The sequence below is a fragment of the Coregonus lavaretus genome (assembly GCF_964263955.1).
Source record: "Coregonus lavaretus genome assembly, chromosome: 20".
Lineage (NCBI taxonomy): Eukaryota > Metazoa > Chordata > Actinopteri > Salmoniformes > Salmonidae > Coregonus > Coregonus lavaretus.
In genome coordinates this window covers 12,205,142-12,229,731 of record NC_140007.1, presented here as the reverse complement: position 1 = coordinate 12,229,731, position 24,590 = coordinate 12,205,142, and the positions used below count along the sequence as shown (strand labels likewise).

The 24,590-nt window shown below is 42.9% G+C and overlaps 1 protein-coding gene across 2 annotated transcripts in view; it reads left to right on the top strand.

Moving 5' to 3' along the window:
* Positions 1-6,579: 6,579 nt before the first annotated feature.
* Positions 6,580-24,590, top strand: part of LOC311147272 (oxysterol-binding protein-related protein 2-like) — a 30,232-nt gene continuing 12,221 nt past the window's right edge. Inside the window, exons 1-8 of one of the 2 annotated variants that reach the window (XM_084183948.1) lie at positions 6,580-6,661; positions 21,390-21,575; positions 22,676-22,799; positions 23,172-23,247; positions 23,425-23,559; positions 23,711-23,808; positions 24,067-24,249; positions 24,452-24,559. In XM_084183948.1, the coding sequence (XP_084040074.1) occupies positions 21,539-21,575; positions 22,676-22,799; positions 23,172-23,247; positions 23,425-23,559; positions 23,711-23,808; positions 24,067-24,249; positions 24,452-24,559 (761 nt within the window). In that variant the 5' untranslated portion in view covers positions 6,580-6,661; positions 21,390-21,538. Of the gene's footprint in view, positions 6,662-11,474; positions 11,648-21,386; positions 21,576-22,675; positions 22,800-23,171; positions 23,248-23,424; positions 23,560-23,710; positions 23,809-24,066; positions 24,250-24,451; positions 24,560-24,590 lie in introns of those variants that run through there. The other variant, XM_084183949.1, reaches the window with a different exon arrangement.

Below are 24,590 nucleotides of genomic sequence, written 5' to 3'. Positions count from 1 at the left end.
TCAAGATACCAGACATGGATACCATATCATTATTCTGTCACACATTCCAGTAATCAATCCTCCGGATACCGTAGAGAGATACATTTTGGCCCCTTGATGGGGGAAGGGCTGACTGGTCCTTGGGTATTGTCTTGGGCCGTTTGCCCTGCGGCCGGAGGTGACAGAGAGCACATAAATGAGGTCTGAGCCTATAGAATGTCACAAAGTAGGAGTCATGATTAGCTGTGAGCTTCCCCCAGGGATCACGTAACAATGTTAGGCCACATAAAACCTATCAAAGGGGATTTGCAGAGCGAGAGTACATAGAAGGCTGTCAGCGTCTCAGTGGGAAACCGGCTCAGTATTCACTGTCCATTCAATGGTATCTATCTATCTATCTATCTATCTATCTATCTATCTATCTATCTATCTATCTATCTATCTATCTATCTATCTATCTATCTATCTATCTATCTATCTATCTATCTATCTATCTATCTATCTATCTATCTATCTATAGTGAGGGAAAAAAGTATTTGATCCCCTGCTGATTTTGTACGTTTGCCCACTGACAAAGACATGATCAGTCTATAATTTTTTAATGGTAGGTTTATTTGAACAGTGAGAGACAGAATGACAACAAAAAAATCCAGAAAAACGCATGTCAAAAATGTTATAAATTGATTTGCTTTTTAATGAGGGAAATAAGTATTTGACCCCTCTGCAAAACATGACTTAGTACTTGGTGGCAAAACCCTTGTTGGCAATCACAGAGGTCAGACGTTTCTTGTAGTTGGCCACCAGGTTTGCCCACATCTCAGGAGGGATTTTGTCCCACTCCTCTTTGCAGATCAAAGAAGTCATTAAGGTTTCGAGGCTGACGTTTGGCAACTCGAACCTTCAGCTCCCTCCACAGATTTTCTATGGGATTAAGGTCTGGAGACTGGCTAAGCCACTCCAGGACCTTAATGTGCTTCTTCTTGAGCCACTCCTTTGTTGCCTTGGCCATGTGTTTTGGGTCATTGTCATGCTGGAATACCCATCCACGACCCATTTTAAATGCCCTGGCTGAGGGAAGGAAGTTCTCACCCAAGATTTGACGGTACATGGCCCTGTCCATCGTCCCTTTGATGCAGTGAAGTTGTCCTGTCCCCTTAGCAGAAAAACACCTGCTGCCTTGAGATCATTGACAAGATCCTCCCGTGTAGTTCTGGGCTGATTCCTCACCGTTCTCATGATCATTGCAACTCCACGAGGTGAGATCTTGCATGGAGCCCCAGGCCGAGGGAGATTGATAGTTATTTTGTGTTTCTTCCATTTACGAATAGTCACCTTCTCACCAAGCTGCTTGGCGATGGTCTTGTAGCCCATTCCAGCCTTGTGTAGGTCTACAATCTTGTCCCTGACATCCTTGGAGAGCTCTTTGGTCTTGGCCATGGTGGAGAGTTTGGAATCTGATTGATTGATTGCTTCTGTGGACAGGTGTCTTTTATACAGGTAACAAGCTGAGATTAGGAGCACTCCCTTTAAGAGTGTGCTCCTAATCTCAGCTCGTTACCTGTATAAAATACACCTGGGAGCCAGAAATCTTTCTGATTGAGAGGGGGTCAAATACTTATTTCCCTCATTAAAATACAAATCAATTTATAACATTTTTGACATGCGTGTTTCTGGATTTTTGTTGTTGTTTTTCTGTCTCTCTGTCACTGTTCAAATAAACCTACCATTAAAATTATAGACTGATAATTTCTTTGTCAGTGGGCAAACGTACAAAATCAGCAGGGGATCAAATACTTTTTTCCCTCACTGTATATGCCATCTGCTAGGATGGGCATAGTGCCAACAAAGCACTTTGTGGTGCCAGCCAGGGCTGCCAGGTCTCCCTTCTTGCCACAGCCAGGATATGGCGTGGAATCACAGGCGGCATCTGGGCCCAGCGCTTCAACGATCACAGAGCTGGAACAGGGAGGGAGAGACAACCAATGCTCATTAACAGTGGACATAGTCCTTAATTACCTAACACCTCCTTCTTTTCCTTCCAGTTTATTATAGTCAGATTATATGAACTCCATCAGCTCTGGACATAAAGAAGTATAGGCTAATACCCATACAGAAAAACTGCTGTCCAGGCAAGTCTTTACATTACAGTAATTGGAATCCAGTCATCCTCAACATAAGTTTTGAGAACTTGTTATGGCTATTATCTATCAGCAGTGCTATTACTTAAGTATGCCAGCATTCTCAGAGACATATTTAAACCATGATTTAAACAGCCCAACTGCTGGTGGGATATGAAGTAAAAAAAATATATATAGTATGGATAATAAGCTTTTCTCCAGCTTTCATCCCTTATCCCAATGGCCTGCATAACTGTAATAATGATATCAACATTAGGACCCCCTGCTGCTCTGTTGTCCCTCCAGAGGCCTAGATGAACTCTATTTCTGGGTCCCCTGCGCCGGTGTGTTGCCACCAAGTCTCCAGAGTGATGGTTAGGATGCCAACAATGACAATAACTGTGTGCTCATCTTTTATCTGGCCATGTTATTGTGTTCCTCTGCTTGTTGTTTGTTGATGTGTCACATGGGAGGCTCAGGCTCCTTAAATCCTTAGATCCTTGAAATATGGTGGTGAGTGACACAAGTCACAGCAAAGGATATGTGGCCTTTGTATGTAAGGGTAAGCCTACATTCAATTTGAGCTATCTTTTTGATCAAATGGCCAAATAATTATGTTTCTGTTTTATCATTTTATATTCTCACAACATCTGGATTGCCTTCAATTCACTCTCAAAGCAGTTACAGATTTGACTCATTGACAGATTTCATCTAGAGATTGTGAGACAGCATATAATGGAAACTGAATAGATTTCTGTTCAAACTGACCATGGAAGAAGAGCAAGAAAATGCATCACAGTTCTCTACCTCCATCTAGTGGGAATATGAGGAATAGCCTGCAAGGACTCCACAAGGGCAAATCAGGGCATGTCAGCTGAGGGACTGGTAACTGTGAACATTACCCCCTGATATGAATATGACTACTCCTTGAAGTAAACAACATATTCTCAGAGAAAAACAAGTATGTGATATGTAATTTGTGAAAAGCTTATCTGATTATAAAATATATGGCGCTTTAATTTCATACACTCAAAGCCTTCTTGTTCAAGCCATATTCCACAAGAATAAAATAGTTGTTGACCCATAGTTATGATATGCCAAGAGAGAGAGAATGATTTTTTTATCCGAAGCACTGAAACAAAACCAGCCTGTGGCATTCTCTAGCACTGGCTAGCTGTGTAATTACCGTACAAAATGCTGAATGACTTCTCTGAGGCCATCTAAACAACCTCTCTCTCTGGTTGCCATGAACCATTGGAGCGATACCGCTTCAACAATGGCCATAACTATGCACTCTCTCTGTGCAGAGCGATGGATTGCTTGCCTGTGGTTAAACTATTTAAAAAATCCCCCTGGTTTTCAGGAGGGTGTGGCGAGACAAGCAGGTCTATGTTTCGTTGAAGAGCCCAGAACTGGGCAGTGCTTGAATGGATAAAATAACTCCCTCACTCATCAAATCATCAGACTTTAATATGTAACACAACTAGGACAAGAACCTGTCTGATCCACCCAACATCTCATCTGCTCTCAGTGAATGATCAAAGTTAATTGTTATGCTCTCTCTCCCTCCTCTTGTGTCTCTCCGATCTGAAACTCACACACATAGACACACACCATATGTTTTACTATCACTGTGGGGACCCACAATGTATTTACATTCAAAATCATATTTTCCCTAACCCCTAAAACTAAGCCTAACCCTAACCCTATCCCTTATCCTTACCATTACCCTTAACCTTAACCTTAACCTTAACCTTAACCTTAACCCCTAACCCTAACCCTAAACCTAATTCTAACCCTAACCCTAACCCTAACCCTAACCCTAAATCTAACCCCTAAGCTTAAAATAGAACACTAGAATCTGCAGTGAGTGCATATTTGTGACAGGGTCACTGCAGGTCATGACAGAAGCCTGTCGTCATGCTTTATGGCGATCTGAGGACAGGTGGGTGTATCAGTGACTGCTGCCTCCGTTATTGATGAGCAGAATAGTACATGACAGCCTAACATATCCCTCATAAACAATGCACTGCATGCTGATTACTGCGATAGATCTACTCCCATCCCTCCCAGCTCTGTTTTTAGTACAGGACATGCTGGAGGTAGGTAGACTGTTGATGCAAAATACTCTCCCTGTCAGTTGCTGTATGTGATTGCCTGATGTGTCTACAATGTCTGTCAATGTGATATCATTCACTTTTGAACACAGTTTTACATATTTGTACAGGAGGTGTCTCCACTACAGGCCAAGTACTTTCACCCATCATCACCAGCATCATCAGCAAAAGCATTATCAACTTCAATACAACCATCAATTACCATTCTCCAGACAGTTATTGTTAGATGATCCTGAGCCTTCATGCGGACATGGTTGGGCACCTGGCTTTGGCAGTATCCATGAGAGAAGACAGCGAGTGTTGATGGCTGTTGTATAGTAATGCCATGCGATTGAGAGATTTCAGATATTAATAATCGGAATGAAAAACAAACAGTAGGCCTATTTTTCATCATCATTCTTAAAGTCCCCTGTCCTCTGGAAATTGATTGCTGGGTCAGATATCACTTTGATAGTAGTCCCTGTTCACCCTCCTGTACTCCCTGTTTACCCATGACTGCATGACCGCGCACGACAGCAACCTCTCCCTTAACATCAGCAAGACAAAGGAGCTGATCGTGGACTACAGGAAACGTAGGGGCGAGCACGCCCCCGTCCACATTGATGGGGCTGTAGTGGAGCGGGTCGAGAGCTTCAAGTTCCTCTGTGTCCACATCACTAAGGAATTACCATGGTCCACACACACCCACACAGTTGTGAAGAGGGCACGACAGCGCCTCTTCACCCTCAGGAGGCTGAAAAGATTTGGCATAGGCCCTCAGATCCTCAAAAAAGTTATACTGCTGCACCATTGAGAGCATCTTGAATGGCTGTATCACCGCTTGGTACGGCAACTGCAAGGCACCCGACCATAAGGGTCTACAGAGGGTGGTGAGTACGGCTCAGTATATCACTGGGGCCGAGCTCCCTGCCATTCAGGACCTCTATACCAGGCGGTGTCAGAGGAAGGCCCACTTTTTTTTTTAAAGACTCAAGCCACCCTAGCCATAGACTGTCCTCTCTGCTACCACATGGCAAGCAGGGCCGGTGCACCAAGTCTGAAACCAACAGGACCCTGAACAGCTTCTACCCCCAAGCCATGAATGCTAAACAAGACTGCTAAATAGCCAATCAAATGGCTACCCGGACTACCTGCATTGACCCTTTTTTTGCACTAACTCTCCTGCACTGACTCTATGCACACATGCTGGACTCTACCCACACACTCACACATACAGTACTTACACTGACACCCCAACACACATATACACAAACATACAGTACAAATGCATACTGACGCCACACACAAACGCACTTTCACACTCACCACATACGCTACTGCTACTGTCTATTATCTATCCTGTTGCCTAGTCATTTTACCCCTACTATATGTACATAGCTACCTCAATTACCTCGTACCTCTGCAAATCGACTCGGTACTGGTACTCCCTGTATATAGCCATGTTATTTTTTACTTGTTATGGTTATTCGTTATTCACTGTGTATTTATTCCTTGTGTCACTATTTCTATATATTTTTAAAAATATATATCTTTAACTCTGCATTGTTGGAAAAGGACCCGTAAGTAAGCATTTCACTGTTAGTACACCTGTTGTTTATGAAGCATGTGACAAATACATTTTGATTTGATTTAGTAATTAGATACATTTTTGGCATTCATCTTCTTGTCCCTAATGTGGTTAAAAAATGATTTTTGTATCCTAAAAAAAATGAATAGTGTGTAATGTTATTTAGTCCACCCACCAGCCAGCCTGTACAATACATTAAGAACACCTGCTTTTTCCATGACATAGACTGACCAGGTGAATCCAGGTGAAAGCTATGATCCCTTATTGATGTCACTTGTTAAATCCACTTCAATCAGTGTAGATTAAGGGGAGGAGACCGTTTAAAGAAGGATTTTTAAGCCTTAAAACAATTGAGACATGGATTGTGTATGTGTGCCATTCAGAGGCTGAATGGGCAAGACAAAATATTTAAGTGCCTTTGAACGGGGTATGGTAGTAGGTGCCAGGCGCACCGGTTTTAGTGTGTCAAGCACTGCAAAGCTGCTGGGTTTTTCACGCTCAACCGTTTCCCGTGTGTATGAAGAATTGTCCACCACCCAAAGGACATCCAGCCAAATTGACAACTGTGGGAGTCAACATGGCCAGCATCTCTGTGGAACGCTTTCGACACCTTGTAGATTCCATGCTCTGACGAATTTAGGCTGTTCTGAGGGCAAAAATAAGGAAGGGGTGCAACTCAATATTACGACGATGTTGTTCATGGTTTGTACGTTCAGTGTATGTGGATCAGGCGGTCCATTCACCGATACCCGATTGACCGGTTGTCAATAAGACCGCCCCTGTGGTCACCTACTTCCGCTTGTGTGTCAATTCACACCGTTTTGTGGTCCTCCTGTCCTTTCAAATTAAGTCAAACGTTACCTGGTGTCCCAACGCTTCAGGTACAGTAATTATAACAATATATGTGACAGTTCTGTGAGTTTTGTGTATGGACTGTAATGTAACTAAACGCAAACTTTTGCATTGTCTTTGTTTTTTATGCTAGCTTGCTAGCTTGATTCGACGAGTTCTCGGGACTAGCTTTCCAGCTATCGTTAGTTGGATATGACAAAGCAAGACAGCACGTCAATAATTTGTTTGATTGTGTAGTTGATATTAATCTAGGAAGTACATAGTGTTATAAAGGTTAATGTCGCATTGATCTAGCTAGCTCCCTAGCCAGTGACTCGATTTAATACGTGCTAGTTAGCATGCAACATAGCTAACTAGCCTCTCCCTCCTACGTTGCGTTAGCTAGGTTTCCTAAAGTATGCCTTGCTAGCTAGCTAATCACGAAAGTAAACTGGCTTGTATAAGATACATTTACTTTCACTGCCATCCCTGGCTACAACCGACATCACATGGACTTGTTGTTTAGTGAATGCAAAACAGGCGAATTCAAGGTGGAGCATGGCAGGCTACTCCCTCCAGTTCATGTCTGTGTCTATGCTGCATCTCTGTCAACAAGATGCTGAATCCAATCAGCTAGAAGATAACACAATATGGGATTGTTATTCTGACCCCTGTTGTTAAACTGTCTGTGTCTTTGATGCTGGAGATGGGCCACTGTGACACTTGCAGACCTGTGTTCAAATACATGTGTATTTGTTATTTAAATTCTTATATTTTGTAATTTGAGTATTTTCAAATAATGTGGCTTGCATCAACTAATTCCATTGACTTATTTGAAAATATTTTCAAATAATTTCCTATAAATGGCCTACTATTTGAGAGTATTTTCCAATACTATTTCAAATTCTATATTCAAATACCTGGGTTAAATGCATGGGGGTGGATTTGTGGATTTAGTACATGTCAATAATTTCCAAGTGTATTTCCAAATACATATCTATATTCAACTACTTGTCTTTTCAAACAAAACATCTCTGAATACTTACTTTGAAATCTATGTCAAAGTAATTGAGATATTTGAAATAGTTTTTTAAACCCAGGTTTGGACCCTAGGCTGCTTCATGTTATTTAAAGTACCAGCATTTTGGTGGAAATCAAGCAATGAACGGGGTCATACAGATGTTGAAGAGTCCCCCTTCCATTTGTGATGCACAGTTAGAGGATAACCTTGTTGACAAATAATTCCCCATGGGGATAGCCTGCTGTGACTTTCTCCTAACAACCCACAGTCAGGACAGTAATTGCCCGCACCAGTCAATTAGCATCTATTTCAACCCAAGCATCTCCCAAAACATAGTGACTTATTTACACAACCCTCAGAGGCCCTGTGTGTCAGCATGATCAATAAGGTTAATTCCATTACCATTTGAGGAGTATGTATGGAAAAGGCTTGCACATGGTTGGTGCTTCAGATCTAGTTTGGACTAGAACACGTCTCTTGTTTGAGTTCAAGGGAGGGTGATGGTCCTCCCAGGTTTCAGGTGACACTGCATTGTGCTGACTCAATCTAACTAGAGCTCACTCAATGGCGGTGTGTATCTGTAGCCAACAGCAGCAGTGTCCTGCCCTGCCTTGGGTTCCCTCGTCATTGTTATCAGAGATTACATTCCTCAAGGCTTTCCTGAGGGGCACCAGGGCAGTATATAGTAACTCCTCAATGTTTGAGTATGTCTTTCATAGTTTGCCAATGTTGACACAGGCATGACGGGTGTTGGTGGTGCCTTTGTCAGTTAGTTTGAATCACGGAGTACCAGATAAAGCCCCACATTTCCTAGAACCGGAAAAATTTAAACCCATGGCCCTGTGCCCCACTATTAGTACCTACCTTTTAACCCACTGTTTTCTCTCCTGTCTCACTGTGATTTATTCTTTAGCCATGCTGTATGTCCTTTTCCAAGGTTGACTCACCGCTTACGCTATAAATCTCTCCCATTCTCTATAATTTCCATGTAGACTGGCTGTTGTAGACACTCAGTCTGACCTTTCTCCTCTACAGCTGTCAATGGTATGTATTCAGAGAGTAGTGAAGGCCTGGCTTTCTCATCAAATCAAGCTTTATTTATACAGCACATTTCACACATGGAATGCAACACTGCTTTACAGGAAAAAACAATGAAATAAAAATGTATATTTACTACAAACGAGGATTAAAAAAGACAAAAAAGCACCCTACGGAAAAGCAAAGCTAAAAAGGTATGTTTTTTAAAAAGCTCTTTTAAATATGTCCACAGTGTCGGCCCCACTCAAGTTCTCTGGCAGGCTATTCCAGAGGCATGGTAACTAAAGGCTGCCTCCATGTCTTTTGGTCCAAGGCTTTGGGATGGTTAAAAGGCCAGTGCCAGTGGACCTGAGGGACCTACTGGGTACATAACTTCAAAGCATGTCTGACATGTATTGGGGTGCACAATCGTGGATTGATTTAAAAACCAATAGAATCCTAATTCTAAAACTCACAGGCAGCCAGTGCAGAGACCTTAACCGGTGTAATGTGTGCTCCCCGTCTGGTCTTCGCCAGTATCCGTGCTGCAGTATTCTGTATATTTTACAATTGACCAATGACTTTCTTGGGTAGACCAGACAGGAGAGCAGTACAGTAGTCAAGCCTGCTTGAAAAAAAAGCATGACCAAGGCCCTCCTCCCCCGATTGCTCAGTTTGGCCGGGCGGCCAACTCTAGGAAGAGTCTTGGTGGTTCCAAACATCTTCCATTTTTTTACATTTTAGTCATTTAGCAGACACTCTTATCCAGAGCGACGTACAGTTAGTGAGTGCATACATAAAAAAATAAAATAATAATCATTGTAGCTCAGCTGGTAGAGCACGGCGCTTGTAACGCCAAGGTAGTGGGTTCGATCCCCGGGACCACCCATACACAAAAAATAATGTATGCACGCATGACTGTAAGTCGCTTTGGATAAAAGCGTCTGCTAAATGGCATATTATTTATTTATTATACTGGCCCCCCGTGGGAATCGAATCCACAACCCTGGCGTTGCAAGCTCCATGCTCTACCAACTGAGCTACACAGGGCCCATTTAAGAATGATGGAGGCCACTGTGTTCTTGGGGACCTTCAATGCTGCAGAAATGTTTTGGTACCCTTCCCCAGATCTGTGCCTCGACACAATCCTGTCTCGGAGCTCTACAGACAATTCCTTCGACCTCATGGCTTGGTTTTTGCTCTGACATGCACTGTCAACTGTGGGACCTTTATATAGACAGGTGTGTGCCTTTCCAAATCACGTCCAATCAATTGAATTTACCACAGGTGGACTCCAATCAAGTTGTAGAAACATCTCAAGTATGATCAATTGAAACAGGATGTACCTGAGCTAAAAATAAAGGTGTTAGAAATAGGCCTACATCAAAACACCACAATTAAAGTAAAGGACCTCTGCCAACTAATATCAATATTTATGTTTAGTTTTCCAGAAATGATTTGCCTTGTGTAAGTTTAAGAAATATTGCCTAGTGTCTTGTCATGCTGTTACCAAAAACCCACATTTTAAGATTTTCTGATTTCTCTCCCTCATCAGGAGAGGGGTTAATGAAAGGTCACATCAAGGTTATTATAGTAAAATGAAACAAAAAAAAAAACGTATAATGAAAACAAATGTATTAAACTGAAATAAAATAATTAAGAAACCCATTTGAAAAAACTAATCTTTGACTCCAAAACAAACAAAAAATAAAAAAATGTATCTTTCTCTTCTACACTTTGGGCAAAACTGTAATGGGGTTTTAAAGTTTTTTTTCTTCTAATTGGGTTTTCATGCTTCTGAATCTGGCATGTAAATGCTGCCAAGAGATGGCGAGATGCTCAGTAGTGGTGGGAAGTTCAGCTCTTTTTACTGACTCCGATCTTTTCAACTTGTTCAGTCAAAAGAACAAATCTTTTGACATTTAATTCAGTAATGCCAGGACCCCCTACTGGCAAACGAACTAAACTTCAAATAATCATTATTCTACAAGCGTTTACCATAGGGGGCTTATTGTAGCTGTCATTTGTGACTGAGACTTATAAAAGTGTGCTTCAAACAATGTACAGTTTGATTGCTAGGCATACAAATAAGATTATTTATTGATAGCGTGGAAACGAAGTGAACGACCTTGGCGGAATGCTCTCGGTTTGACTGCCGCAAGGAAGATAATCACAATATTGTTTGCGAACTGCAGCAGCCTCCCCAAACGATTTGTTTGAGTGTTGAACAGAGGCATGTTTGTTTTTGGTTCTACAAAGCTGTGTCTATTGATAATTCAAAAATCAATTAATTGCATTCATTCTTGTACCATGCGGTCAATTATCAGTTCTAAATATGTATTTTTCTTGGTCGACATGTTCGAACTATTGCATTCCATGCCTCAGTAGGCTCAAACATAAGCACGACACAAACAGGCACTCAAGCGATTTCATGTTCTTAGCTGCTGAGTTACATGCAGCTATATAGGCAAGCATTTCAAACACAAGCAAGACAGACAGGCAGTCAAAATAGCGATTTAACTAAAACCACGGCAAAGGTTCAGGCTTTACTTTCGAATCGCAAAGTAAAAAATATAATTGTTTTGTCCATATGTGGACTACCCAATAGTGTGTACACACACATCGAAACTAGCCTATCATGTGAAAACATGTTCAAGTGAGCTTTGCACGCATCCTCTCCGGGCTTGGCGTTATCTCTTAATGGGGCTCCTGGGTGTGTTGGTCCTCTCCCCTTTGTCATTTTGCTCTCAGCTCACCCCTAAGAGGCCGCTCGGCTTGCCAAATGGGATTCTATTCAAATGAGCTAGATCGTTGCTGTAGCTACTGTTCGTCACAGTCCTCACATACACACAGAGCTGTGTGTCTCTCGCGTGGTAACGTCTCTCCCAGGCTTGAATTCTCTCTTCCTTTCCAGTCATCTCAGACTCTGGCTTTGTATGTTTACCAACCACACATGACCATATGAGGAGCAGCATAGAGAATTTGAATGGAACAACAGGTTGGTAACTGGTGTCTCAATTATTACTGTCTACAGCTGTAGCCTGTCAGTCTGTTGGGTTGCTAGTCTATCATTAGCCTGTCAAGTAGAGATCTTCTCGGGCTCCGAAATTGAGATCGGAACCGAATTGGATCCGTGAAATTTCCACGTTATCCAGCCTGCATAGCAACCATTTCGTTTAGAACGGAAACCCAGTCCTTTTGCATAGCAACTATGCAAGAAGAATTAACGACTGGGTCGCGTCTGTAGCAACATTACCAAAATAACTAACCAGATTTTTGTCCGGACTACATCTTCTGGTGGAATAATTAAATTGTATGAATTGACTTATCAAAAATAACGTCTTAATGAAAATATGTAAAATTGTTATTTTAAAATGTTGGCAACCGTTGTAATAAAAGGCACGCGAGGCAGTGCTATCGCGTCGGGCCGAACAACACAATTTACCTGTGCCTATTCATAATACAGCACTGCCTCGTGCCTTATTGCTTAATTACAGGCTAGAACATGCAAGAAGATACCGGTAGCTTCCAGCTTTGTAGGCTAGCTTTCCTTGCTAGCTTACAGCTGAAGCTATCAATTCACTACACTGGTACTTTGTTTGTGATAATATGCTGACTTCAAAGCTGATTGTCACCAAAAACCACAGTCATTGCCAAAAACGTTATGCATTCACTTCGTCTCCCTCGGACCAGTCACATCGCTCCTGTCTCTCACTGACTGTGTAAATGACGTCATTAGGTCCTAAAGAGAGACACTTTTATAAAAGAAGAGATTGCTTATTCTATGCAAATGTTGTTAATCAGTACAATAAAATAAGTCCCAAATGGAAAGAGAACTGATTGTTTTTCATCTGAATGCCCATGAAATCAGCCAAAACAAACTAACTCAATGCATGCACACACTCCTATTGAATATGCATTCACCTGTATTGTGAATAGACCTAGGCTACATCTTGATTTACCCAGTTTATCAATAAAGATTTACCATTTCAAATAAATTATTACCGTTATGTAGTTAGGTTGGTAAAAAAAAAAAAGTCTGATTAATTAATAAACCCGGGCGCCGATTACATCGATTAAGGCAGCCCCCCGCAACCCTCTCATTCTGAGGGATCGGGTTAAATGCGGAAGACACATTTCGGTTGAATGCATTCAGTTGTGCAGCTGACTAGGTATCCCTTTTCCCTTTACATGGATGTCTGAAATATTGACTAAACATTTCAAATGTAATGCTATTGAACTCAAAAGATCTGTCTGGATCAAGTGCCATTCGGTGATTTTGACGTGTTATTTTTTTACTGTGGTTTTGGTATTGAGTATCGTGATGGTATAGAGTATCATGATACTAAACCTGGTATCTGTATCGAAGTCAATTCTGGTATCGTGACCACTAGTTGGCATATTTATGACATTTTGATTTACCCAAATCGGCAAGCCTTTTAACATTAGACTACAATATTTTTTGTAGAATAGGAATCAGTCTACCACACACACGAGAAGATTAACTTGGTCAAACATTTTCGTTCAGAAATAATGTGTCTGAAACTCTGCATTATAGCTTTATGCTGACAAATAGGCTAGGCACTTGAGTCATTCAACATTAGTTAAACTTTTATTTTAAAATAAATAGCCCAAACGAATTGAAACAAATTAATTAAATAGCTCAGGTCTTGAAAGAGTAGCGCCTCTCCCACAACAAGTAGCCTTTTTTACCCCGTATCATGTGCAGTTCGCAATGGCTTGTTTTCAGAAAGCAAATATGCCGGTTTGTCATAAAATTATATTTTGACACATTTGGTTTGATGAATGGGGACCCCCTGACAATCCATTTAAGAGAATAAAATGTAATTATCTGACATTTGCATTCATTGTTTAGGAACAAAACTCTTAAAATATAACGGTTCCGGTCGGTATTTCACATTTTCACATAGACCCGAGGTTGGTGTCCACCAAGCGGGAACCAACCCAGGATCCGAGGGTCAACTACAGAATTTCGGACCCAACTTCCAATGGTCAAGGATGGGTTTAGCAGTGGGAGATCAGTTACTCCTCAGGCATTTTACCCAATCATTGGTCAATGTCTGCTGTCTTGAGCCCCTCACCCCTTAGTTCTTAGTTCTAGCATAGATGAGCAAAACCATAACCATAAATTAATTTGACACATGATTGTCATAAGTTGCCTAAACACTTTCTTGTCTGAGGTGACTGCAACACTTTTTTAGTACTTAAAGCAAACATGCTGCCTATCCTGTTACAGCACAAAGCCCTAAAGCTGTAAGCCATGCAAACCATCTGAGATAAAAGTATTCTCCAAGCTCAAGTCCTCGGGCCCTTTGTCCTGTAGGAGCAGACAGTTGGTGCTCCCAGAGCATTCCACAGGTCACAAGGAGACTAGATTGCATACTGTAGCATTCATGCAAAGAAAAATGTTGTTGATAATAGTTTGGGCGGTATACCGGGATATTTGTACGTTTTATGCAATTCACTACTAAATGTTTGCCATCAGATATCTTAAGGCTTTCTGTATATATTAGTCCTCCCGAGTGGCGCAGTGGTCTAAGTGCCACTAGAGATCCTGGTTCGAATCCAGGCTCTGTCGCAGCCGGCCGTGACCGGGAGACCCATGGGGCGGCGCACAATTGGCCCAGCGTCTTCCAGGGTAAGGGAGGGAATGGCCGGCAGGGATGTAGCTCAGTTGGTAGAGCATGGCGTTTGCAACGCCAGGGTTGTGGGTTCGATTCCAGTATACAAAAAATAAATAATAATAATGTATGCACTCACTTAACTGTAAGTCGCTCTGGATAAGAGCGTCTGCTAAATGACTAAAATGTAAATGTATGTATGTATGTGTATATATATGTATGTATATATATATATATATATATGTATATATATATATATATATATATATATATATATATATATATATATATATATATATATATATATATTGCTCAAAAAAATAAAGGGAACACTTAAACAACACAATGTAACTCCAAGTCAATCACACTTCTGTGAAATCAAACTGTCCACTTAGGAAGCAACACTGATTGACAATAAATTCACATGCTGTTGTGCAAATGGAATAGACAACATGTGGAAATTATAGGCAATTAGCAAGACACCCCCAATAAAGAAGTGGTTCTGCAGGTGGTGACCACAGACCACTTCTCAGTTCCTATGCTTCCTGGCTGATGTTTTGGTCACTTTTGAATGCTGGCGGTGCTTTCACTCTAGTGGTAGCATGAGACGGAGTCTACAACCCACACAAGTGGCTCAGGTAGTGCAGCTCATCCAGGATGGCCCATCAATGCGAGCTGTGGCAAGAAGGTCTGTCAGCGTAGTGTCCAGAGCATGTAGGCGCTACCAGGAGACAGGCCAGTACATCAGGAGACGTGGAGGAGGCCAACAACCCAGCAGCAGGACCGCTACCTCCGCCTTTGTGCAAGGAGGAGCAGGAGGAGCACTGCCAGAGCCCTGCAAAATGACCTCCAGCAGGCCGCATGTCTGCTCAAACGGTCAGAAACAGATTCCGTGAGGGTGGTATGAGGGCCCGACGTCCACAGGTGGGGGGTTGTGCTTACAGCCCAACACCGTGCAGGACGTTTGGCATTTGCCAGAGAACACCAAGATTGGCAAATTCGCCACTGGCGCCCTGTGCTCTTCACATATGAAAGCAGGTTCACACTGAGCACATGTGACAGACGTGACAGAGTCTGGAGACGCCGTGGAGAACGTTCTGCTGCCTGCAACATCCTCCAGCATGACCGGTTTGGCAGTGGGTCAGTCATGGTGTGGGGTGGCATTTCTTTGGGGGGCCTAGAGGTAGGCATTGATGCTATGGACTGGCCCGCCCGTTCCCCAGACCAGATTTTGTTGTCAGCACATTCAACTATGTAAAGAAAAAAGTATTTAATAAGATTATTTCATTCATTCAGATCTAGGATGTGTTGTTTAAGTGTTCCCTTTATTTTTTTGAGCAGTGTATATATACAGTGGGGAGAACAAGTATTTGATACAGGTTTGCAGGTTTTCCTACTTACAAAGCATGTAGAGGTCTGTAATTTTTATCATAGGTATACTTCAACTGTGAGAGACGGAATCTAAAACAAAAATCCAGAAAATCACATTGTATGATTTTTAAGTAATTAATTTGCATTTTATTGCATGACATAAGTATTTGATCACCTACCAACCAGTAAGAATTCCGGCTCTCACAGACCTGTTAGTTTTTCTTTAAGAAGCCCTCCTGTTCTCCACTCATTACCTGTATTAACTGCACCTGTTTGAACTCGTTACCTGTATAAAAGACACCTGTCCACACACTCAATCAAACAGACTCCAACCTCTCCACAATGGCCAAGACCAGAGAGCTGTGTAAGGACATCAGAATTGTAGACCTGCACAAGGCTGGGATGGGCTACAGGACAATAGGCAAGCAGCTTGGTGAGAAGGCAACAACTGATGGCGCAATTATTAGAAAATGGAAGAAGTTCAAGATGACGGTCAATCACCCTCGGTCTGGGGCTCCATGCAAGATCTCACCTCGTGGGGCATCAATGATCATGAGGAAGGTGAGGGATCAGCCCAGAACTACACAGCAGGACCTGGTCAATGACCTGAAGAGAGCTGGGACCACAGTCTCAAAGAAAACCATTAGTAACACACTACGCCGTCATGGATTAAAATCCTGCAGCGCACGCAAGGTCCCCCTGCTCAAGCCAGCGCATGTCCAGGCCCGTCTGAAGTTTGCCAATGACCATCTGGATGATCCAGAGGAGGAATGGGAGAAGGTCATGTGGTCTGATGAGACAAAAATAGAGCTTTTTGGTCTAAACTCCACTTGCCGTGTTTGGAGGAAGAAGAAGGATGAGTACAACCCCAAGAACACCATCCCAACCGTGAAGCATGGAGGTGGAAACATCATTCTTTGGGGATGCTTTTCTGCAAAGGGGACAGGACGACTGCACCGTATTGAGGGGAGGATGGATGGGGCCATGTATCGCGAGATCTTGGCCAACAACCTCCTTCCCTCAGTAAGAGCATTGAAGATGGGTCGTGGCTGGGTCTTCCAGCATGACAACGACCCCAAACACACAGCCAGGGCAACTAAGGAGTGGCTCCGTAAGAAGCATCTCAAGGTCCTGGAGTAGCCTAGCCAGTCTCCAGACCTGAACCCAATAGAAAATCTTTGGAGGGAGCTGAAAGTCTGTATTGCCCAGCGACAGCCCCGAAACCTGAAGGATCTGGAGAATGTCTGTATGGAGGAGTGGGCCAAAATCTATGCTGCAGTGTGTGCAAACCTGGTCAAGACCTACAGGAAACGTATGATCTCTGTAATTGCAAACACAGGTTTCTGTACCAAATATTAAGTTCTGCTTTCTGATGTATCAAATACTTATGTCATGCAATAAAATGCAAATTAATTACTTAAAAATCATACAATGTGATTGTCTGGATTTTTGTTTGAGATTCCGTCTCTCACAGTTGAAGTGTACCTATGATAAAAATTACAGACCTCTACATGCTTTGTAAGTAGGAAAACCTGCAAAATCAGCAGTGTATCAAATACTTGTTCTCCCCACTGTGTATGTATGTATGTATATATATATATATATATATATATATATATATATATATATATATATATATATATATATATATATATATATATATATTCCTTCTCACAACTATTTACGCGCTCTCCTCCTCTCACCTTTTCCCTTCGCTTGTGGACTTCAGTGCACAACACATCAGCTGTCTGTGACCAGGCGAAAAAAAACTTTCCAAGCCAAACGTTTTATATCATGACTGCTAACCGCTACACACAGTCTACTTCGTTGTCACCTCATAGTCAACAGAGCTACTAGAACTAACACGTTAGTAAACCCGCTACAATCATGCAGTACAGTCAGAAAGCAGTTACACTGGCGGGCCCCGGGGCAATAAATGAATAAAACCAAAAGCTTACCTTGACTTGGAAGAGTTCCGGTGTTGGATAGCCATAGCCAGCAAGCTAACATAGCATCCCTCTCAGTTTGAGCCGGGTGTTTGAGTAGGATGCATTCCCTAGCTAAGTGAAAGTTTTAAAAAAATACAGTCAAATGTAGCTCTCGCTCTCTTCTCAATTTTGGAAGAAATTAATTTGTTCAAAACTGTTCAACTATTGTCTTGCTCTCTCTGAGTCAACTACTCACTACATTTTATGCGCTGCAGTGCTAGCTGTAGCTTATGCTTTCAGTACTAGATTCATTCTCGGATCCTTTGATTGGGTTGACAACATGTCAGTTCATGCTGCAAGAGCTCTGATATTTATATTGAAGTCAATGTACCCAGAGGAGGACAGAAGCTAGCTGTCCTCCGGCTACACCATGGGGCTACCCTACAGAGTGCTGCTGAGGCTACTGTAGACCTTAATTCCAAAACAGTGTGTTTTAATACATTATTTGGTGACGTGAATATATTTAGTATAATTTTATCTAAAAAGGTTCACTTTTTAAATGTTTCACTATGAGTATTTTTATGAAATTCACTGAGGATGGTCTGGCAGGAGGTTACCGTGGTAACGTGACTCGAGTCATGTTTGTGCCTGTGAGATTGTCTGACTAGTAGAAGCGTTGTCTTCTCTTCCCTAGCAGTTGAAACTCTAACATAGAAAAACAACCTAGCTTGTGAACAAAACAATATGGAATAGCCAAGAAACGCAAGGACAAAGTTTCACTTCAGTAGCCTTTCATTTCAAGTAAATTAGACCAACTTTTACAGTGGGGGAAAAAAAGTATTTAGTCAGCCACCAATTGTGCAAGTTCTCTCACTTAAAAAGATGAGAGAGGCCTGTAATTTTCATCATAGGTACACGTCAACTATGACAGAAAATCACATTGTAGGATTTTTTATGAATTTATTTGCAAATTATGGTGGAAAATAAGTATTTGGTCACCTACAAACAAGCAAGATTTCTGGCTCTCACAGACCTGTAACTTCTTCTTTAAGAGGCTCCTCTGTCCGCCACTCGTTACCTGAATTAATGGCACCTGTTTGAACTTGTTATCAGTATAAAAGACACCTGTCCACAACCTCAAACAGTCACACTCCAAACTCCACTATGGCCAAGACCAAAGAGCTGTCAAAGGACACCAGAAACAAAATTGTAGACCTGCACCAGGCTGGGAAGACTGAATCTGCAATAGCTAAGCAGCTTGGTTTGAAGAAATCAACTGTGGGAGCAATTATTAGGAAATGGAAGACATACAAGACCACTGATAATCTCCCTCGATCTGGGGCTCCACGCAAGATCTCACCCGTGGGGTCAAAATGATCATAAGAACGGTGAGCAAAAATCCCAGAACCACACGGGGGGACCTAGTGAATGACCTGCAGAGAGCTGGGACCAAAGTAACAAAGCCTACCATCAGTAACACACTACGCCACCAGGGACTCAAATCCTGCAGTGCCAGACGTGTCCCCCTGCTTAAGCCAGTACATGTCCAGGCCCGTCTGAAGTTTGCTAGAGTGCATTTGGATGATCCAGAAGAGGATTGGGAGAATGTCATATGGTCAGATGAAACCAAAATAGAACTTTTTGGTAAAAACTCAACTCGTCGTGTTTGGAGGACAAAGAATGCTGAGTTGCATCCAAAGAACACCATACCTACTGTGAAGCATGGGGGTGGAAACATCATGCTTTGGGGCTGTTTTTCTGCAAAGGGACCAGGACGACTGATCCGTGTAAAGGAAAGAATGAATGGGGCCATGTATCGTGAGATTTTGAGTGAAAACCTCCTTCCATCAGCAAGGGCATTGAAGATGAAACGTGGCTGGGTCTTTCAGCATGACAATGATCCCAAACACACCGCCCGGGCAACGAAGGAGTGGCTTCGTAAGAAGCATTTCAAGGTCCTGGAGTGGCCTAGCCAGTCTCCAGATCTCAACCCCATATAAAATCTTTGGAGGGAGTTGAAAGTCCGTGTTGCCCAGCGACAGCCCCAAAACATCACTGCTCTAGAGGAGATCTGCATGGAGGAATGGGCCAAAATACCAGCAACAGTGTGTGAAAACCTTGTGAAGACTTACAGAAAACGTTTGACCTGTGTCATTGCCAACAAAGGGTATATAACAAAGTATTGAGAAACTTTTGTTATTGACCAAATACTTATTTTCCACCCATAATTTTTTCTCATTTTGTCTGTCATAGTTGACGTGTACCTAATGATGAAAATTACAGGCCTCTCTCATCTTTTTAAGTGGGAGAACTTGCACAATTGGTGGCTGACTAAATACTTTTTTCCCCCACTGTATGCCTGTGCGCAGCACTTCTAAAAATTAATCTGTCACTCAGCTCTTCACGTGTGCACAGCCCCAACCAGGCAGTGTTGCAGCGCGAGGTGGAATAGGCTACAGTATGTAGGATTCGTAGTTCTTTTGACTGTGCGATTTTAATTTACCAGCTATGAAACAAAATTGCAGAAGTACTTCAACAGCTACTTCAGCATTTATTTTGCTGTAAATGTGAACATACTTGACAATTTTTATTCACAAATGCGAGTGAAATGCGAGCACTATGGCGCCCTGACCACCCGCCAACGTGGCTGCCAATGCCAATATCTACCCGCATTTGGCAGGTGGGGGGTGTTAATTGTAGGCCCTGGTCTCTTGCTGGTGTGCACTTGCATTAAAGGGTAAATCAAAATGTATTCTATTTTTCCCAGACCTCAAAAGTGGTCTCATGATGTGGTTTAAGCATTATTGTGGATTTAGAACATCCAATTTAGTTGTTATTCTATTAAAGTGTGATTTAGAGAGTGAAAAACGGAAAAAAACTGTGAAAAACGGAAACCTGGAAAAACTAAATGGAATTTGGCACAAAAAAGGAACCTGGCAAAAAATTATATTGGCATCAGCCGTCCTAGGATCATGTACTTCTCATAAGACATATTTAGAACTTGTATTATTCAGAAACATATAAAAAAAAAGAACACTGTCAAATACCGCCATACATACTTTCATATGGGGCAGAGATGTGACCCATCCTTTGGGCGGAACTGAGCACAGGGCCTACACACCAACACAGATCCTCCTCGCTTATAGATCATGGTACAGTCAAGTTCAACAGTGATTGTGTGTTTTTGAGGCGTTCCCTGAGAACAGTCAGTCACCCACCCTAGTCCTCCTGCACTCAGATCACCACCCAGAAAAACCTCCCAGACCAGAGGCTAGGAGTCAGACAGCAGAACAGCAGGTAAGGCTAACCCAGAGAGAGAGGGTGAGAGAGAGTTCAGGATCAGGCTAACACCAGATAGACGGAGACCAATAAAGAGCCACAGCAAACGGCAGCCATTTTGCTCCTGTGTTTGTTTATGTAATAGGAGCACTGTTTATTTGGGCTCATTGGTCCATGCAGGCAACCTCTCACTGGATCCACTTCTAACCAGAAACCACAACTGCTAGACTAGAGGGACAGCAAGGAGAATACTTAATATACTGGTAGAGTGAATGAGTGTGTTGATATGAAATTAATGGGAGTTTGATGAACAGATTGCCTAGTTGTATTACTATTGTTGATGTGCGGACGTTAGTGGTGGCCTGTCATGGTCTGGGTCACATCCATTAGGCACTAAACAGAAGAAAACGACTAAAACGAGGGACTACCAGAACTTGTTTTGTCTTCCGTTGCAAACCATTTTGCTACGGTGTGCACTAATGAATACAATCCTGAAGTGTTTATAGTATGTGTCCAGCAGGTGTGCTGTGTGAGCTGCTGCCTGTCCTGACGTGGTGGTGGAGGAGGAAGTTGTCGTGCCAGTGACCAGTGAGGCCCACTAGAGGGACCATGTTTTAGAGGCTCCTCCCTCTCCACTAGCACCTGGAGGTCCGGCTTTGACCCTGTACAATGAACAACGATGATGAATTTTACGACGCCGTAACAGGTAAGTGGCCCTGTCCGCGCAGGGGGGGCTTAGATAATAGAATGACTTACAAGACCTTCAGATGTAACCACAAACCGGTAGGAGAATGGAACACACACACAAATCAAATGTTATTGGTCACATACACGTGTTTAGCAGATGTTATTGCGGGTGTAGCGAAATGCTTGTGCTTCTAGCTCCGACAGTGCAGTAATATCTAACAAGTAATATCTAACAATTTCACAACATATACCCAATACACACAAATCTAGTAACACTTTCTGAGCTAATAATGTAAAAAAGAATACATAAAAAAACAAAATGCAAAGTTTCCTAAGAGTTAGTCGCGAGGCCGCCATCTTCGTCGGCGCCAGGATAACAAACACACACACACACAGAGACATAACAGTGACCGAGACTCATTTTTTGTCTCTTGGCGTTTTGGAATGTTGCTCTGACACTGTCATGGTCAGGAGTTAGAGGTGTGTCTTTGTACTGTACCTCACACTGTGGCCCAGTGCCACACAATATGCTGTAACCTTAGCAGCTTAACTGATAGCATCAATAATGCAGTGGTCTATTCACCGTCCATGATGGGCTTTGCCATAAACAGCAGCGGAGATGTGTGTGCGGTTGGTCATGTGTGCCTGCGAGGGGATGAAAGGATGTAGAAAGAGAGAGTGCGCTGAATGTGGGGTGACCTGCTGAGCACAGTGTGTCTTCACAATATTGTTCCTGTCTATCTGATCCTCTAATGAAGCCCAGATCACATGGCTAGAGGTGTTCCGGTTGACTGAGGCCAAGCAAATTATTAGTGACATCATTTATTTACAATTTTAACAGGGCACCACACCTTTCTCTTTTCAACAATATCAATGCTTGGTTCAGAGTCAGACAGTGGATGTTATGTCACAATGTGTATCACGTCATATTTCGATCAGTTCTGCGGCTCCCTCATGTAGTCATTGCTTTGACCCGTAGCCTAATTGTCAGACTGTTTTACTTAATTTTTATATGAGTATATCATATCATTCTATATTAGGTAACCTTGTCAGGCAAGGTGAGTTATGTACTGTATAGCCGTTCCCTAATTTGTGGCCAACCCTTAATGTGTGTGTTAGGCTTGGACTCTGATGAGTCGTATGAAGGCACGTCGGAGGCCAGTTTTAAAGATGCTGTGGTGTATGACGGCACCCAGAGGAACAATGGCTCCATGTCACAGGAGAACGGAATCAGCAAGCGCAGGTACGCTCAGATTCCTGCTGTGTCCTCTCCTCCGGGTCTTCTGTCTGTTTCTTTCACTCTTTTGCTTTCTGTCACTTTCGCACTCTCTTCCTCTATCTTAATCTTTCTCTCACTCACACCCCCTCCCTTCCACATTCTTAATAGCTTTAACCCTGGTAGAAGACTAGCCAGTTCTCATGCTCCTGTTATCTCTAACCCAGTCAGGCAGTCAGTATGATGGCACCCAACAGATCAGCCTCTACCATCACATACTGTGTTACTGATAGTCATCATAGTGATACTCCCCTTCACTCTGATTCTCTACTAGACACTAATATGTTGTCTCTCTGTGTGTGTGTTTTTGTCTGTCTGTCTTATCTTAACATCTTTCAGGTCAACGCTACCTGCCCCAATGTTCTCCAGAAACAACTTTAGTGTGTGGGGCATTCTGAAGAAATGCATTGGACTGGTAAGGGCTATGGACCATATCTAAAGAATCACTTCATGATCACACATTTGTTTTTAGACCATGACATTCTCTGGGTCTCTACTACGCTAGTGAGTTTGAATTCATCCCACTTGTGTGAAAGTATTTTTGCGTTCTAATCTAGCTTTTCTCTGTGTGTGTGCGCGCGCACGTGTGTAGGAGCTGTCCAAGATCACCATGCCCATCGTATTCAACGAGCCTCTGAGCTTCCTCCAGCGGATCACCGAGTACATGGAGCACACATACCTAATCAACAAAGCCTGCTCGCTGTCCGACTCCATAGAGCGCATGCAGGTCAGAGAGAGACTGAACACATACACGCACACTGTATCACCAAATTAAGCTTCTGATAACCCAGTTGATACATATGTAGCTGGATCACAACTGGACTGTGTGTGTGAGCCAGTGAATCCTGTCGCTGACTCCTCCCCGCCGGTCTTCCCAGGCGGTAGCTGCTTTTGCCGTATCGGCCGTGGCGTCGCAGTGGGACAGGACTGGAAAGCCCTTCAACCCTCTGCTAGGAGAGACCTATGAACTAACGCGGTGAGGGGACAGGACTGCAACACTCCCATACAAAGTGGCATAGAGAGGCATTGTAAAAAGCTGTGTAGCTCTGGACAGTTACTCCCAGCTTTACCTGCCTTCACCCATGAATTTAACAACAACACTTGTTTTCCTCCTCTGACCTTATTTTCAATATGCTATGATAACAATCTTTGTCTCCTTCTCTCCTGCCTGCTCTCGCTCTCTTTCTCATCATCCATCCCTCCCTTCTTCCCCCTCGCTCTCTCTCCCCCCCAGAGAGGACCAGGGCTACAGGCTGATCTCAGAGCAGGTAAGCCACCACCCGCCCGTCAGTGCCTTCCACGCTGAGAGCCTGGTCGGGGACTTTGTCTTCCACGGCTCCATCTACCCCAAACTCAAGTTCTGGGGCAAGAGTGTGGAGGCCGAGCCCAAGGGAACCATCACACTAGAACTCCTCAAGTGAGTCAAACGTGGGTGGGTGGGTTTTTTGTCCTATAGCTTGTCATGGGGTTTTGTTTGGTTGTTTTCTCTGCTTTGTCAAAGTCAGTACCTCTTCAGCTTCTATAATCCTATTTTCCTTTGCAAAGTCTCTGTTTGTTGTGTGTGAGTCCATTGTACTGAGACTGTGTTTGTTGCCCTTCTCCTCCCCTCCTCTCCCCAGGCACGGCGAGGTCTATACGTGGACCAACCCTTTCTGCTGTGTACACAATGTCATCCTGGGCAAACTGTGGATCGAGCAGTACGGCACTGTGGAGATCCTCAACCACAGGTGAATAAACGACTGGCTATTATAGTTTGTC